Raw genomic sequence first — 17,718 nt, forward strand, 5'->3', positions numbered from 1 at the left:
GTACATGATAATTTTCCTATATAAGTGAGTATAATAGGATACTTTTATGTACAATATATGTCCAAAAGGACACTAGTACACCATCTAGTAATACCATTGGAACGTTATAGACGTAATACCCATGAAAGGAGGTAAATAAAGTAGAACACTATCCACATGGTGCCTCGAGTTTGGTCTTTGTGTTAACTTGTTTGCCTCTAAGCAAATGGTATTGGTCTAAAGTAGCTTATTTATGAAAGGATGACATCCGTGTGTTATTATGTGTGTGTTCAAGGATATATGAAACCTATTGATGTGCGTGCAAAAGAGAGAGATCCAATAATATTTTCCATAAAAACCTGCTATCCAATATTGAGCTTTAGCATATGTAATAATCAATAAATCATAGAGTAATAGACTTAATTAAATACTAGAGCATTTAAGCGCCACAAAAATGAATAAACCGCGCTTGCGCGGCTCTTAGTTGGCTAAATGAATTCTTCTTTGGAAAGATTAGAGCCCCTGAAAATGAGGATAGCATCTATAAATTTATCATTAGTGAAGTGGGAGCTACAATATTCAATATTAACGTTTTTTTACGTAATTTATAAAATAGTAAATCAAGAAATACATTTGTAAACAATATTAAAATTGTTTGTGATATTTTAGAAAGGTGAGAATAAAAATATAAGAAAGTGATAATTATCTACATCTCCAACCCCGTGACCACTTAAATGATTGAATTTTCACTTGTCAACAAAATTTATGAGTTTAATGGACATATATTTGGAATAACAAATTGAAGCGGAACCAATTACTTGTTCCTCTATCTTAATTACAACTTAACAAAATTTCCACGAAATAGTATATACAATCCTCTTCGTTGATGCCTATGATTGTATACAAAATAAATACAACAGAGACAAAAATTGCAACATTACAACACCGACGAAAGTAGATTTATTTGTAAATATAAAAAGGAACGAAAAGAATCTATAAATTTCTTTATTTTTCTTTACGCAATAAATGTTTCACTATATAATTTTCCATGTTTCTACTTGTTCAAAATCATAATTTAATGCCGCTATCAATGTATAAAACCAGCAAATTACATAAAATAAAATAAAATAAAACTACAAATATATAATTGCAGTACATGTCACGGCACCGCAATAAGGTGAAAAATAATGAAAGTGAATTTGAATTAATCACAAATATTATATATTCATATCATATCAAGAAAAAACGTCATCGAAGAATGTAATGAGATGGTTCTTCCATATTTAGCTAAAGATCTCAAATTTGAGCCTCTAGAATTAACGAAGAAACCCCTCATAGAAGGCCGGCCATGTTGGATAATCCCAGTGATCCCATGAGTTAATTTGTTACCAACCTCTTTACTATACAATTTTTCTATTTAGTGCAAAAAAGTTATTTGTACTAAAATTGCTGACTAAAAATATGAATAAGAAAGTACTCAACTATTAAAAATTACTTAAAAAATATATAAGATGTGGAAACATGAGAAACATTAAATTACCTCCTCATTAGTTATCCAAGTAAATTAGAATAAGAATAAGAATCCAAACAGCTAGAATACAAGAAATAAACAGATTAATTAAAGGATAAACTGTTGGGAATAAAATAAGAACCAAGCCATCGTTATAAATTAATTATGTATTATAATTTTATCATCATAAAATGTAGTACGGTACTAAATAGTAGGGGAAAAGAAAGAAACAATATTGAATAAAATAACGTACAAATAACACGAAGAGCTAGAAAGGATAGTGGAATCATATTTTTGGGACCTGAATCAGACAGGAAAAATGAAAATACTTACAAATAGAAATGTAGTTAGATCCAAATATTACAAGAAATGACAATAAAAGAAAATGAAAAAGCAAAATTGCATTTTAATTGATATCATCAAATTAACTTCTAATGGGCTATAGTAAAAACATGCTTGTTCAATGTATTATATGCTAGAACAAGTATGAGAATCAACTCCATAAATATTATATACGGTATTCATTGAAAAGAGATATATAAACATTAGATGAAGTAGATGATGAACCTAAATATGATCAATCATGCCAAATGTTGCCGCTGCACTCTTTCACCTATTCATGTGAAGAAGGACATGTTTTATGAAGTTAGATTATTTTTTTTTTAAAAGATTAACCAAATTTTAAGAAGACAAATTTGCTATTGTCAAGACCTTTTGAACAAAACACATGGATGGGTAATTTAATCATCATTATCAGACCTCAAAAGAAAAATAAAAACCTCCCACAAAATATGTAAAATTTCAGTATTATGCTAGTGAGAAATTTAAATAACACTAATAAAATGCATTGTTACCCGTTCAAGAACATCTGGAGGAAGAAAAATAAGGGCCAAAAGAAGGAAATTCTTAGTTGGTTGGCTGTTGAAGAAGCCTCATATTTCTACGTTGTAATATTGTTTTATTGCATAATTAATCACTAAATTAATGACATCGACTTTTCAGCTTTCTAAACTGAAAGAGACATGGTAATTAAGAGAATTAATGTGATTAAAAATTTACTTCTAGGTTTTATAATATAGAATATAAGTAGAAAAAAATTAAGAAAAATGCCAAAAAAATGAGAAAAAAGATAAGTGTAATCCTTGGCCAAAGAGAGGTGCCACATCATTCTTCTCTTGCCTAGCTTTATATTATATATAGATTGGCTGATTTGTTTTGCATGTAAAAGAATAGCGAATTGTTACACATTATCTAAGTGTGAATTTTGTCTACCCATCACAAATGTAAAATGTCATATGTATTTGGTATTTACATCAAGTTAATAAATACTCCTTCGTTCCTTTTTACTTGGTCCTTGTTGACTTGATATTTCCCTTAAGAAAGTATTTATTAGGGGTATATTTTACTAAATTAACCTTATTAATTATATTTTAAAAATCTAAGTTTGACTATTAGTACTTTATGTAGTTACTTAATGATAAGGGTAATATTGAAAGAAAATAATAAATCTCTCTTGATTTGCTAAAATAGACAAATAAAGAATGATCTATTTTGGTATAAGAAAAGTAAAAGGAATATATAACATGTATTTATACATATACTTTTAATATTAAATTGTGATTAATTATATGAATTATGACCTTATTAAATTACTTAATTATAATAGATTTGAAAGTTTAATATAAACATGGTATGGATAATTATGTACCCTTCAGAAAGAGAGTCCAAATTGGGCTTGGCAGTGAGGCCGCCCCAACCTTGACCCCTTTAATTAAGTGGGGTTGGGCTAGGCATTTTGCGGCCCATTTAAGTGAGGCTCGAAAAGCCCGGTACCTCACTGACCCTTGAGCCTCGGAGGGTCACAGGCCACGGCCGTGAGGCCCAAAATTAATTAATTAATTATTAATTTAAAATTCTAAAATAACTAAAGAAGGAAATAGAGCTGTCAAATTGGGCTTGGCCCGTGAGGCCGGCCCAACCCAGCCCTTTAATTAAGTGGGGTTGGGCTAGGCATTTTGCAGCCCATTTAGAAGTGAGGCTCAAAAGCCCAGCCTCACTTGACCCTTCAGCCTCAGAGGCTGGGCCGAGGCCAGCCCGTGAGGCCCAAAATTAATTAATTAATTATTAATTTAAAATTCTAAAATAACTAAAGAAGGAAACATAAAACAAGAAAAATAGGTACGAATACATAAAAAAGAAACTAGGGTTTTCTTAACATCACTTTCTTTTCTTCTTGCGCAGCTTTCTTAGTTTTGTTTACCCTTCCACAGTTCCACTGAGTCGAGTGAAGAAGAAGCACAATAAGTCAAAACCTGGTAAGTAATTTCTCTTCTCCATACATAAAGAGTGTTATTTTTGACTTTGTAAATTGATTTGATTTTTTATAATCGATTTGGGGTTTTCTTTATCAACATCTTCTTTTCGGTTCTTCTACATAAACTAAGTTATTTGAATGAGACCCTTTTGTGCGGCTATGTTGCTATTAAGTTAAAAGTCTTGTTTGATTAGATGTTGGTTGGAGCATATGTAAAATTATAAAGTACCTTTTTCTATAAAGCAAAATTATCAACGAGAACTTCCATTGTGTTTGATTAGATGTTGGTTGGAGCATATGTAAAATTATAAAGTATCTGTTTCTATAAAGCAAAATTATCAAAATTCCACAAATTTGTAGATACTCTCCAAATCTTGATAATATCAACGAGAACTTCCATTGTGGGTTCAATTTTGTCTGCTTTGTATTTTTTTTTTTAGTAAAGAATTGAAGCCAAATATTGGGTTTTCTTCGTTAATATGTCTTGGATGTTTATTGTTACTACAACCCTGTTTGAGAATGAATAATGAATTTACATTATTTAACAGTCTTTTTTTTTTTATTTTATTATAGGAACATCCATGGAGGATGATGATCATAGTACACCTAAAGCTAGTTTAGAGGTGAAATCATTGGAGGATGATGAACATAGTACACACAGAAGCTAGTTTAGAGGTGAATGAACACGAAGATGAAGAACTTGAACGAAAAAAATCGAGGCGGTTAAAATCGAATGTTTGGATTTATTTCAAGAAGAAGACTGGTAGAGGTAAAGATGGAGTGGAAAGGGCAATATGTAGAGGTTGTAAAGATCGATATCGGGTTGGTTCTACTCCAGGACCCAAAGGTAAGAACTATGGAACATCACATTTAAAACGCCATTTAATTAGATGTAAAAAACTGAAATACCACAGTTTGGGTCAAATGTTTATGGATAAACAAGGTAAAATACAGTCTAGAAAAATAGACCAATTGGTTTCACGTGAAATGCTTGCTGAAGCTATCATTAAGCATGATTTGCCGTATTCTTTTGTTGAATATGATGGAATTAGAGCTTGGGCAAATTATGCAAGTCCAGAATTAATAATGCCATCTAGGAACACTTCTGTTGTGGATGTCCAGAAAGTGTATTTCAAAGAGAAGGAAAAGTTAAGACAAGTCTTAGCTAAGATTCCGAATCGAGTTTGCTTAACTTCTGATTCTTTGGACAGCAGGTACTTCTGAGGGGTATCTTTGTTTAAGCACTTCATATGTTGATGACAATTGGAAGTTAGTTAGTAAGATTTTGAATTTTTGTCGTATGATTCCTCCTCACACGGGAGTAGAATTAATCACGCAACTATATATGATTGTTTGAAAGAGTGGGGCATTGATAAGAAGGTGTTCTCTATCACTTTGGATAATGCGACTAATAATGATAGCATGCAAAATATTTTAAAAGGGCATCTTAGTTTGCAACAGAGTTTATTATGTGATGGTGAGTACTTTCATGTGCGTTGTTCTGCCCATATTCTGAATTTAATTGTTCAAGAGGGTTTGAAAGCAGCTAATGATGCTTTGTTTAGAGTTAGAGAAAGTGTGAAGTACGTCAAAGGATCAGATGCTAGAATGAGAAAGTTTGAGCAATGTGTTAAGCAAGTGGGAATTAGTACAAATTTGGGTTTACGTTTAGACGTGGCTACCAGATGGAACTCAACATACTTGATGCTTGAGAGTGCACTACAGTATGAAAAAGCTTTCCGGTCTACGGTTGGTTGATAGAAATTACTCTCATTGTCCTACATCTGATCATTGGAGAAGGGCAGAAAAAATATGTGAATTCTTGGAACCTTTTCATGAAATAACTAACTTGATTTACGGTTCAAGTTATCCGACCTCCAACTTGTACTTTATGCAAGTTTGGAAAATTGAATGCATCTTTGATGGAGAAGGCACAAAATCAGGATGGAGTTATTAAGGAAATGGCTTCAAGAATGTCCAAGAAGTTTGATAAATATTGGAGTAAATATAGTGTAGTGCTTGCCTTTGGAGCAATCCTTGATCCTCGCTTGAGTTGCAACTTTTAAGGTATTGCTACTCTAAGGTAGATGATGTACACAAGAGAAGGTTGAAACTATGAAAAAAAAATTGTACAAGCTCTATGAATATTATGTAAATAGTCAAATTGGAGCAACTACTTCTACTATTTTGTGTAAACCAACTCAAGAAAAAGCCGATCAAACAAAAGGAATCCAATTATTTGATGTAAGTAATTTTTACTTTATTCTTGATGAATTTTCTTATTCATTTTGGTGTAAGTGATACTTTTTAATCAAGCAATTATATTTCCTATTTCTTCCTCTTCTTTTTATTTTTATAATCTGCATTTCATATTATAAATTAATAGGAATTTAAAATGTTCGAGAGTGAATCTTTTTGCAATCTTTGGAAAGTCAGAATTGGATCTTTATTTGGAGGAACAAAAGGTTTGGATTATGAGAAGTTTCATGGGATGGATGTTATTAAGTATTGGAAGGAAAATGAAAGGAAATATCCCGACCTTTCAGTGATGGCACGTGATGTACTCGGTGTTCCAATTACTACCGTAGCATCAGAATCAGCGTTTAGTATTGGTGGTCGTGTTGTTACCAAGTACGAAGTTGTATCCATCATGAGAATGTCCAAACTCTTGTTACTACAAGAAATTGGTTGCATGGATTTACTTGGCCTAATGCTGGTAATGTTTTCTTTGGTTAAATTACTATTGTTTTTCTTAATCTATTTGTTAATGGTTAACTGATTAATATTTTGTATGTGATGTAAAATATAGATGAAGATGAAGCTGTTAAGGAATCGATACCTCATGTTGATTCAAATGTGCTCGATGGTTCTCGTCTTAAACGGATATGTTATAGCTTTGCAAGTTGAAATGAAGTTGTTAAGCTTTAATTGACTAGTTTTTTTAATTTTAACTCGTTAGGATTTTATTTTTGTATTTGGATGCGGCGAATTCTAGTGCAAGATTTGTATATTTTTTGGATTATCAAACTGTAGAAGTTTGCTTGCTAAATGTTGACCAGTTGGTTACTATGTTTCTGCTCATTCTTTTGCTTGATATTAATTACTATTATCTTATATAATACACTTGTTATTAAAGTGAAGACCTATAATGGTTGGTGATTTTCCGGTGGCTATCTTGCTTCTTTGCTTGGTAATCACGTAAGATGGTAACGATTTTGAATTGATCATTTTTTATGCAATTTGTCTTGTGGCTGCAAATGAAGACGAGTTGTGACTTTTTTTTTCCGTTTTGATGTCTCGGTTTACTTTCAATTTCTATTGAAGGACTGACCCGTCTAACCCGTGGCCCGCTTAGGGCTGGGTTGGGCTGCCAGTTTGAAGGCCCTTCAATAAAAAAGGCTAGCCCGTCCTAACCCATTTAACTCCCTAGCCCGTTAGGGTTGGGTTGGGTTGGGTTGGGCCAGCCCGTTTTGACAGCTCTGGAAGGAAACATAAAACAAGAAAAATAGGTACGAATACATAAAAAAGAAACTAGGGTTTTCTTAACATCACTTTCTTTTCTTCTTGCGCAGCTTTCTTAGTTTTGTTTACCCTTCCACGGTTCCCGAGTCGAGAGTGAAGAAGAAGCACAATAAGTCAAAACACGGTAAGTAATTTCTCTTCTCCATACATAAAGAGTGTTATTTTTGACTTTGTAAATTGATTTGATTTTTTATAATCGATTTGGGGTTTTCTTTATCAACATCTTCTTTTCAGGTTCTTCTACATAAACTAAGTTATTTGAATGAGACCCTTTTGTGCAGCTATGTTGCTATTAAGTTAAAAGTCTTGTTTGATTAGATGTTGGTTGGAGCATATGTAAAATTATAAAGTACCTTTTTCTATAAAGCAAAATTATCAACGAGAACTTCCATTGTGTTTGATTAGATGTTGGTTGGAGCATATGTAAAATTATAAAGTATCTGTTTCTATAAAGCAAAATTATCAAAATTCCACAAATGACTGTAGATACTCTCCAAATCTTGATAATATCAAAGAGAACTTCCATTGTGGGTTCAATTTTGTCCTGCTTTGTATTTTTTTTAGTAAAGAATTGAAGCCAAATATTGGGTTTTCTTACTGTTAATATGTCTTGGATGTTTATTGTTACTACAACCCTGTTTGAGAATGAATAATGAATTTACATTATTTAACAGTCTTTTTTTTTTATTTTATTATAGGAACATCCATGGAGGATGATGATCATAGTACACCTAAAGCTAGTTTAGAGGTGAAATCATTGGAGGATGATGAACATAGTACACCTGAAGCTAGTTTAGAGGTGAATGAACCTGAAGATGAAGAACTTGAACAGAAAAAATCGAGGCAGTTAAAATCGAATGTTTGGATTTATTTCAAGAAGACTGGTAGAGGTAAAGATGGAGTGGAAAGGGCAATATGTAGAGGTTGTAAAGATCCATATCGGGTTGGTTCTACTCCAGGACCCAAAGGTAAGAACTATGGAACATCACATTTAAAACGCCATTTAATTAGATGTAAAGCTGAAATACCACGAGTTTGGGTCAAATGTTTATGGATAAACAAGGTAAAATAAGTCTAGAAAAATAGACCAATTGGTTTCACGTGAAATCTTCTTGCCAAGCTATCATTAAGCATGATTTGCCGTATTCTTTTGTTGAATATGATGGAATTAGAGCTTGGGCAAATTATGCAAGTCCGAAATTAATAATGCCGTCTAGGAACACTACATTGTGGATGTCCGGAAAGTGTATTTCAAGAGAAGGAAAAGTTAAGACAAGTCTTAGCTAAGATTCCGAATCGAGTTTGCTTAACTTCGATTCTTTGGACACGGTACTTCGAGGGGTATCTTTGTTTCGCTGCTTCATATGTTGATGACAATTGGAAGTTAGTTAGTAAGATTTTGAATTTTTGTCGTATGATTCCTCCTCACACGGGAGTAGGGTAAGGCTGCAACTATATATATGTTTGAAAGAGTGGGGCATTGATAAGAAGGTGTTCTCTATCACTTTGGATAATGCGACTAATAATGATAGCATGCAAAATATTTTAAAGGGCATCTTAGTTTGCAACGAGAGTTTATTATGTGATGGTGAGTACTTTCATGCGTTGTTACTGCCCATATTCTGAATTTAATTGTTCAAGAGGGTTTGAAAGCAGCTAATGATGCTTTGTTTAGAGTTAGAGAAAGTGTGAAGTACGTCAAAGGATCAGATGCTAGAATGAGAAAGTTTGAGCAATGTGTTAAGCAAGTGGGAATTAATACAAATTTGGGTTTACGTTTAGACGTGGCTACCAGATGGAACTCAACATACTTGATGCTTGAGAGTGCACTACAGTATGAAAAAGCTTTTTCCAGTCTACAGTTGGTTGATAGAAATTACTCTCATTGTCCTACATCTGATCATTGGAGAAGGGCAGAAAAAATATGTGAATTCTTGGAACCTTTTCATGAAATAACTAACTTGATTTACGGTTCAAGTTATCCGACCTCAACTTGTACTTTATGCAAGTTTGGAAAATTGAATGCATCTTTGATGGAGAAGGCACAAAATCCAGATGGAGTTATTAAGGAAATGGCTTCAAGAATGTCCAAGAAGTTTGATAAATATTGGAGTAAATATAGTGTAGTGCTTGCCTTTGGAGCAATCCTTGATCCTCGCTTCAAGTTGCAACTTTTAAGGTATTGCTACTCTAAGGTAGATGATGCTTCTGCACAAGAGAAGGTTGAAACTATGAAAAAAAAATTGTACAAGCTCTATGAATATTATGTAAATAGTCAAATTGGAGCAACTACTTCTACTATTTTGTGTAAACCAACTCAAGAAAGAAGCCGATCCAAACAAAAGAATCAGTTATTTGATGTAAGTAATTTTTACTTTATTCTTGATGAATTTTCTTATTCATTTTGGTGTAAGTGATACTTTTAATCAAGCAATTATATTTCTATTTCTTCCTCTTCTTTTTATTTTTATAATCTGCATTTCATATTATAAATTAATAGGAATTTAAAATGTTCGAGAGTGAATCTTTTTGCAATCTTTGGAAAGTCAGAATTGGATCTTTATTTGGAGGAACAAAAGCTGGATTATGAGAAGTTTCATGGGATGGATGTTATTAAGTATTGGAAGGAAAATGAAAGGAAATATCCGACCTTTCGGTGATGGCACGTGATGTACTCGGTGTTCCAATTACTACGTAGCATCGAATCGGCGTTTAGTATTGGTGGTCGTGTTGTTACCAATGAGAAGTTGTATCCATCATGAGAATGTCCAAACTCTTGTTACTACAAGAAATTGGTTGCATGGATTTACTTGGCCTAATCTTGGTAATGTTTTCTTTGGTTAAATTACTATTGTTTTTCTTAATCTATTTGTTAATGGTTAGCGATTAATATTTTGTATGTGATGTAAAATATAGATGAAGATGAAGCTGTTAAGGAATCGATACCTCATGTTGATTCAAATGTGCTCGATGGTTCTGGTCCTTCTGGATATGTTATAGCTGCAAGTTGAAATGAAGTTGTTAAGCTTTAATTGACTAGTTTTTTTAATTTTAACTCGTTAGGATTTTATTTTGTGGTAAGGGCGGAATTCTAGTGCAAGATTTGTATATTTTTTGGATTATCAACTCGTAGAAGTTTGCTTGCTAAATGTTGACATTGGTTACTATGTTTCTGCTCATTCTTTTGCTTGATATTAATTACTATTATCTTATATAATACACTTGTTATTAAAGTGAAGACCTATAATGGTTGGTGATTTTCCAGTGGCTATCTTGCTTACTGCTTGGTAATCACGTAAGATGGTAGCAGTTTTGAATTGATCATTTTTTATGCAATTTGTACTGTGGCTGCAAATGAAGACAGGTTGTGACTTTTTTTTTTTCCGTTTTTGATGTCTCAGTTTACTTTCAATTTCTATTGAAGGGAACCCGATCTAACCCGTGGCCCGCTTGGGGGTTGGGGCTGCCGGTTTGAAGGCCCTTGATAAAAAGGGCTAGCCCGTCCTAACCCATTTAACTCCTAGCCCGTTAGGGTTGGGTTGGGTTGGGTTGGGCCAGCCCGTTTTGGCGACTACGGAAGAAACATAAAACAAGAAAAATAGGTACGAATACATAAAAAAGAAACTAGGGTTTTCTTAACATCACTTTCTTTTCTTCTTGCGCGACTTTTCTTAGTTTTGTTTACCCTTCCGCGGTTCAGGTCGAGTGAAGAAGAAGCACAATAAGTCAAAACCTGGTAAGTAATTTCTCTTCTCCATACATAAAGAGTGTTATTTTTGACTTTGTAAATTGATTTGATTTTTTATAATCGATTTGGGGTTTTCTTTATCAACATCTTCTTTTCAGGTTCTTCTACATAAACTAAGTTATTTGAATGAGACCTTTTGTGCGCTATGTTGCTATTAAGTTAAAAGTCTTGTTTGATTAGATGTTGGTTGGAGCATATGTAAAATTATAAAGTACCTTTTTCTATAAAGCAAAATTATCAACGAGAACTTCCATTGTGTTTGATTAGATGTTGGTTGGAGCATATGTAAAATTATAAAGTATCTTTTTCTATAAAGCAAAATTATCAAAATTCCACAAATGAGTAGATACTCTCCAAATCTTGATAATATCAACGAGAACTTCCATTGTGGGTTCAATTTTGTCCGCTTTGTATTTTTTTTTAGTAAAGAATTGAAGCCAAATATTGGGTTTTCTTCTTGTTAATATGTCTTGGATGTTTATTGTTACTACAACCTGTTTGAGAATGAATAATGAATTTACATTATTTAACGATCTTTTTTTTTATTTTATTATAGGAACATCCATGGAGGATGATGATCATAGTACACCTAAAGCTAGTTTAGAGGTGAAATCATTGGAGGATGATGAACATAGTACACTGAAGCTAGTTTAGAGGTGAATGAACACGAAGATGAAGAACTTGAACGAGAAAAAATCGGGCGTTAAAATCGAATGTTTGGATTTATTTCAAGAAAGGCTGGTAGAGGTAAAGATGGAGTGGAAAGGGCAATATGTAGAGGTTGTAAAGATCCATATCGGGTTGGTTCTACTCCAGGACCCAAAGGTAAGAACTATGGAACATCACATTTAAAACGCCATTTAATTAGATGTAAAAAACTGAAATACCACAGTTTGGGTCAAATGTTTATGGATAAACAAGGTAAAATACAGTCTAGAAAAATAGACCAATTGGTTTCACGTGAAATGCTTGCTGAAGCTATCATTAAGCATGATTTGCCGTATTCTTTTGTTGAATATGATGGAATTAGAGCTTGGGCAAATTATGCAAGTCGAGAATTAATAATGCCATCTAGGAACAACATTTTTGTGGATGTCCGAAAGTGTATTTCAAAGAGAAGGAAAAGTTAAGACAAGTCTTAGCTAAGATTAGAATCGAGTTTGCTTAACACGATTCTTTGGCGGAGGTACTTCGAGGGGTATCTTTGTTTAAGCTACTTCATATGTTGATGACAATTGGAAGTTAGTTAGTAAGATTTTGAATTTTTGTCGTATGATTCCTCCTCACACGGGAGTAGAATTGGCTGCAATATATATATTTGTTTGAAAGAGTGGGGCATTGATAAGAAGGTGTTCTCTATCACTTTGGATAATGCGACTAATAATGATAGCATGCAAAATATTTTAAAGGGCATCTTAGTTTGCAACGAGTTTATTATGTGATGGTGAGTACTTTCATGTGCGTTGTTTCCCGTATTTTGAATTTAATTGTTCAAGAGGGTTTGAAAGCGACTAATGATGCTTTGTTTAGAGTTAGAGAAAGTGTGAAGTACGTCAAAGGATCGGATGCTAGAATGAGAAAGTTTAAGCAATGTGTTAAGCAAGTGGGAATTAATACAAATTTGGGTTTACGTTTAGACGTGGCTACCGGATGGAACTCAACATACTTGATGCTTGAGAGTGCACTACGGTATGAAAAAGCTTTTTCCGGTCTACGATTGGTTGATAGAAATTACTCTCATTGTCACATCGATCGTTGGAGAAGTGGCAAAAAATATGTGAATTCTTGGAACCTTTTCATGAAATAACTAACTTGATTTCTGGTTCAAGTTATCCGACCTCCAACTTGTACTTTATGCAAGTTTGGAAAATTGAATGCATGCTGATGGAGAAGGCACAGAATCCAGATGGAGTTATTAAGGAAATGGCTTCAAGAATGTCCAAGAAGTTTGATAAATATTGGAGTAAATATAGTGTAGTGCTTGCCTTTGGAGCAATCCTTGATCCTCGCTTGAAGTTGCAACTTTTAAGGTATTGCTACTCTAAGGTAGATGATGCTTCGCACAAGAGAAGGTTGAAACTATGAAAAAATTGTACAAGCTCTATGAATATTATGTAAATAGTCAAATTGGAGCAACTACTTCTACTATTTTGTGTAAACCAACTCAAGAAAGAAGCCGATCCAAACAAAAGGAATCCAGATTATTTGATGTAAGTAATTTTTACTTTATTCTTGATGAATTTTCTTATTCATTTTGGTGTAAGTGATACTTTTTAATCAAGCAATTATATTTCCTATTTCTTCCTCTTCTTTTTATTTTTATAATCGCATTTCATATTATAAATTAATAGGAATTTAAAATGTTCGAGAGTGAATCTTTTTGCAATCTTTGGAAAGTCAGAATTGGATCTTTATTTGGAGGAACAAAAGCTGGATTATGAGAAGTTTCATGGGATGGATGTTATTAAGTATTGGAAGGAAAATGAAAGGAAATATCCCGACCTTTCAGTGATGGCACGTGATGTACTCGGTGTTCCAATTACTACCGTAGCATCGAATCGGCGTTTAGTATTGGTGGTCGTGTTGTTACCAAGTACGAAGTTGTATCCATCATGAGAATGTCCAAACTCTTGTTACTACAAGAAATTGGTTGCATGGATTTACTTGGCCTAATGCTGGTAATGTTTTCTTTGGTTAAATTACTATTGTTTTTCTTAATCTATTTGTTAATGGTTAACTGATTAATATTTTGTATGTGATGTAAAATATAGATGAAGATGAAGCTGTTAAGGAATCGATACCTCATGTTGATTCAAATGTGCTCGATGGTTCTGGTCCTTCTGGATATGTTATAGCTGCAAGTTGAAATGAAGTTGTTAAGCTTTAATTGACTAGTTTTTTTAATTTTAACTCGTTAGGATTTTATTTTTGTATTTAAGACGAAATTCTAGTGCAAGATTTGTATATTTTTTGGATTATCAAACTGTAGAAGTTTGCTTGCTAAATGTTGACCGATTGGTTACTATGTTTTAACTCATTCTTTTGCTTGATATTAATTACTATTATCTTATATAATACACTTGTTATTAAAGTGAAGACCTATAATGGTTGGTGATTTTCCAGTGGCTATCTTGCTTACTGCTTGGTAATCACGTAAGATGGTAGCAGTTTTGAATTGATCATTTTTTATGCAATTTGTACTGTGGTACGCAAATGAAGACAGGTTGTGACTTTTTTTTTTTCCGTTTTTGATGTCTCAGTTTACTTTCAATTTCTATTGAAGGGCCAACCCGTCCTAACCCGTGGCCCGCTTAGGGCTGGGTTGGGCTGCCAGTTTGAAGGCCCTTCAATAAAAAGGGCTAGCCCGTCCTAACCCATTTAACTCCCTAGCCCGTTAGGGTTGGGTTGGGTTGGAGTTGGGCCGGCCCCGTTTTGACTGACTTCCGTTCGGCGAGTTCAAATGGAACATATATGGGGGCCTACTAAAGTTTGAGCACGTGTTGTGTTATACGCGTCACTTTGAAAATTTCAATTACCCCACGATATTTAATGACTTTTCAACATAGCATGCAATTTAACATGAAAGAATGGGCCTTTTATGGAGCTGTTGATGAGGTATAAATAATAAGGAATTTTTACTCATTGTAGCTTCTTTTAAGACCTAATTATTAATATTAACTATTCTTTTATTTAATTATATTTAGTAGCTAATTAACTTTTCTAAATTACAAATAGTAACTATATCAAAAATACATATCCAAACACATATATCTTTCTTTTTTCCCAATCACTACCCATTTTAGATTTTTCATTTCTCAAAACCTTAAAAAATCTCGCTCCCCTTCTCTCAACCACCACACCATGGCCGCGCCTCTCTCTCTTCTCCCTCTCCCTCTGTGCTCACCCCCTCTCTTTCTGCCGCTCCTCTCTCTTCTCCCTCTCCCTATGTGCTCATCCCTCTCTCTCTTTTCACTCTATCCGGTGAGGCGATGGCACAGATCTGGCCGTGTGTATTGGTGGCGGCGGCGGCGATGGCACTAGTTTTGAGATAGCGGCTGAGAAGATGACGTGGAGGTGGAGAGATTAGGGTTTTATTGATGGTGGAAAGATTAGGGTTTTTTGGTGGTGGTGGTGTCTCAGATTTGGGTTTTTAGTGGTGGTGGTGTCTCAGATTAGGATTTTGGTGGTAGTGGAGAGATTAGGGTTTTTGGTGGTGGTAGTGTCTCAGATACGGCGGTGTATTTGTTAAAAGCCAAATACAAATACATTAAAAAATCTACATCTCACAAATACTTGTTTTTGAATGTATTTGTCTTTGTATTTTTTGAGTGTATTTTTTAGTGTATTTTGTTAATAGCCAAACACACTGTTTTTGAATGTATTTGTCATGCATTTGAATTTTTTTGTCTTGTATCTGAATGTATTTGTTGAAATCCATTCAAATACATAAAAATTTGAATATATTTGGTTTCATATGTAGTTGGAATGTACACAATGTATTTGAAATACATCAAAAAAAGCCACTGTAATACATCAAAAATAAACCAAAAAAATCACTAAAATACATAAAAAAAAAAAAAGAAGACACGAAAATACATAATAGCCAAAAAAAAAAAAAAACCACTGAAATACATCAAAGCAAAAAAAAATCACTAAAATACATCAAAAAAATATATTAATATCTAATTTAATAGCTCTACCGTTAAAGGCTAGAATCAAGGATCCTTTTTTATTTTTTTTTATTTTTTTTACCATGTTCTCATGTATTTGTTGGCAAGAAATACACGCGAAAACATACACTGTTTTGTCAAAATATAGCTACAAATGGTAATATTTAAAAGGGTAGCTACAAATGGTAGAAAGTTACAATAAGATAGTAATTTAAGTAAGTTTGTCAAGTAATAAAGCATGGAAGACAACCTTTCCAAGCAAGCTAATCTTGCAAAATGTGTAAGAGGTGTGACTCAATGACCAAACTGCCCTCAATCTTTTCTTAAAATGACACTAAGTAGGCATTGAAACCAACCTTTATTATTTATTATATATAGAAAAATCATCTTCCTTTGGGAGAAATATAATAATTTCTTGAAAATCTTATAAGATTTGTTTTTTTCTTTTTCTTTTGATAAACAATCTGAACTTTAGCTGAGTTCGAATTCTTGAAAAATATAACAAGATTTTTCTTTTTTCTTTTTCGAGAGATCAAAAATAAATTAATTATTACTCCTAATGCATTCAAGATTATTACGTATATCTCAATTCATCCCTGTTCTGGACCTCCCAATACTTCATTGAAATCTTCTTCTTTATTCTGTGATATAAGTGTGTGAAAAATAAACAAGTCAATTTAAGTAAAAAAGAAGGTAATACTGATAAGCGATAATAAAAGCAATAGAGAATGCTTCCTGTGGAGGATGTTGAGTTTCATTCGAAGGAAAAAAAAGTGGGGGAATATCAGTCAAAGCTTAAGCTAATCTAGCAGTCAAGGGCATTTACTTGGCCAAAATCATCACATGATAAAACTGTATACGACTTGTCATTCACGACAATTCAACCTTTATTTAGTCATCACTCGTGAGTTAGACGATATTCAGGGTTAAGAGTAATAACCTATTTGATCAAGCTTTTTATAAAATTAAAATTGTTTAAAGAGGTGTTTGTTTTGATGAATTGAGGTGTTTGGTCAAATTTTTAACAAAAAAATTACTACTAAATGTTTTTGAGTTGTAACATACGTTGATTTTCAAAAGCTGAAAAAGTAAATTTTCCCCATAAGCGCTTTTAAAACCTAGGCCAAATATAAATTGTTGCTCCAAGATTACAAAAATATCTATAAATTAATTAATGAAACACAAATTATTATTCTAGCTAAAAATACTTTTTTGAAAAATACTTTTAATAATTTCTTTTTCTTTCAAATAAGCATATTTGAAACTTTAGTCAAACAAACTATAAGTCAGGTTGATATTTAGCCTAGTGGGTTTGGGCAACATCGTTAGGGTGTCGGGTGCGGTGATGGCCCAAACTTTTATGGGTTGGGGAACAAGATAATTTTATATTGGTCCAACCCAAACGTTTTAAAGTGATTCCATTAGCGTCTTCACCCTAGCCCATTTTTAAGATTTACTTAAATTTGGGTTTATTGCTTGAGATTTAGTTTATTTGTTTAATATATACACTTTTCTTGTATCATGTATCTTATAAGTTTGTGTGTGTTCAATATGAAGGAAATATTTTTCACGAAAAATGTTTTTCTCGAAAAAATATTTACCACGAAAATTGTTTTCTTAAAAAATATTTTTGCGAAAAATCGTAAAAATAATTTTCGGGAAAATATTTTTAAAAAATGTATTTCTAGAAAATATTTTTAAAAAAAATATTTTAGAAAATGAAGGTTGGGGCGGGTCAAAAACCCGGCCATTTTAGTAGGACCCAAATAGCTTTTGTTTTAAGTGATATTATGCCCGTTTATTCATGTACTGTATTATTCCCTAATGATGGCCAATAGTGGTCTAGTTCCATAAGGCCATGCTGCGAAAATAGGTGAAAGAGGGGGTCCAAACTGCACTAAATCTTTGTTCAGGTCCCAATTTATGTACTGTATTATTCCCCCACCTAATGTTTGCATCAGTTTTTTGTTTCAGG

General features: G+C 33.0%; 1 protein-coding gene and 1 long non-coding RNA gene across 2 annotated transcripts; both read left to right on the top strand.

Annotated features, from left to right (window-relative positions):
• The first annotated feature begins 6,277 nt into the window (after positions 1–6,277).
• On the top strand, positions 6,278–6,852 carry LOC132048379 (uncharacterized). The gene is made up of 2 exons (XM_059439286.1): positions 6,278–6,519; positions 6,613–6,852. Exons 1-2 carry the CDS (start codon positions 6,295–6,297, stop codon positions 6,733–6,735), a joined length of 348 nt encoding a protein of 115 aa, XP_059295269.1. The 5' UTR covers positions 6,278–6,294; the 3' UTR covers positions 6,736–6,852.
• Positions 6,853–12,859: 6,007 nt separating this feature from the next.
• LOC132048380 (uncharacterized) lies at positions 12,860–14,477 on the top strand. The gene is made up of 3 exons (XR_009412955.1): positions 12,860–13,283; positions 13,425–13,751; positions 13,845–14,477. It is a non-coding gene; the product is annotated as an uncharacterized LOC132048380 (long non-coding RNA).
• The last annotated feature ends 3,241 nt before the right edge of the window (positions 14,478–17,718 follow it).

The sequence above is a fragment of the Lycium ferocissimum genome, chromosome 2 (genome assembly GCF_029784015.1).
Source record: "Lycium ferocissimum isolate CSIRO_LF1 chromosome 2, AGI_CSIRO_Lferr_CH_V1, whole genome shotgun sequence".
Lineage (NCBI taxonomy): Eukaryota > Viridiplantae > Streptophyta > Magnoliopsida > Solanales > Solanaceae > Lycium > Lycium ferocissimum.

Coding starts and splice junctions, on each gene's coding strand:
- LOC132048379 (XM_059439286.1), top strand. CDS start 6,295: ATGGATGTTATTAAGTATTGGAAGGAAAATGAAAGGAAATATCCCGAC. Junction 6,520..6,612: donor ATTTACTTGGCCTAATGCTG/GTAATGTTTTCT, acceptor TGTAAAATATAG/ATGAAGATGAAGCTGTTAAG.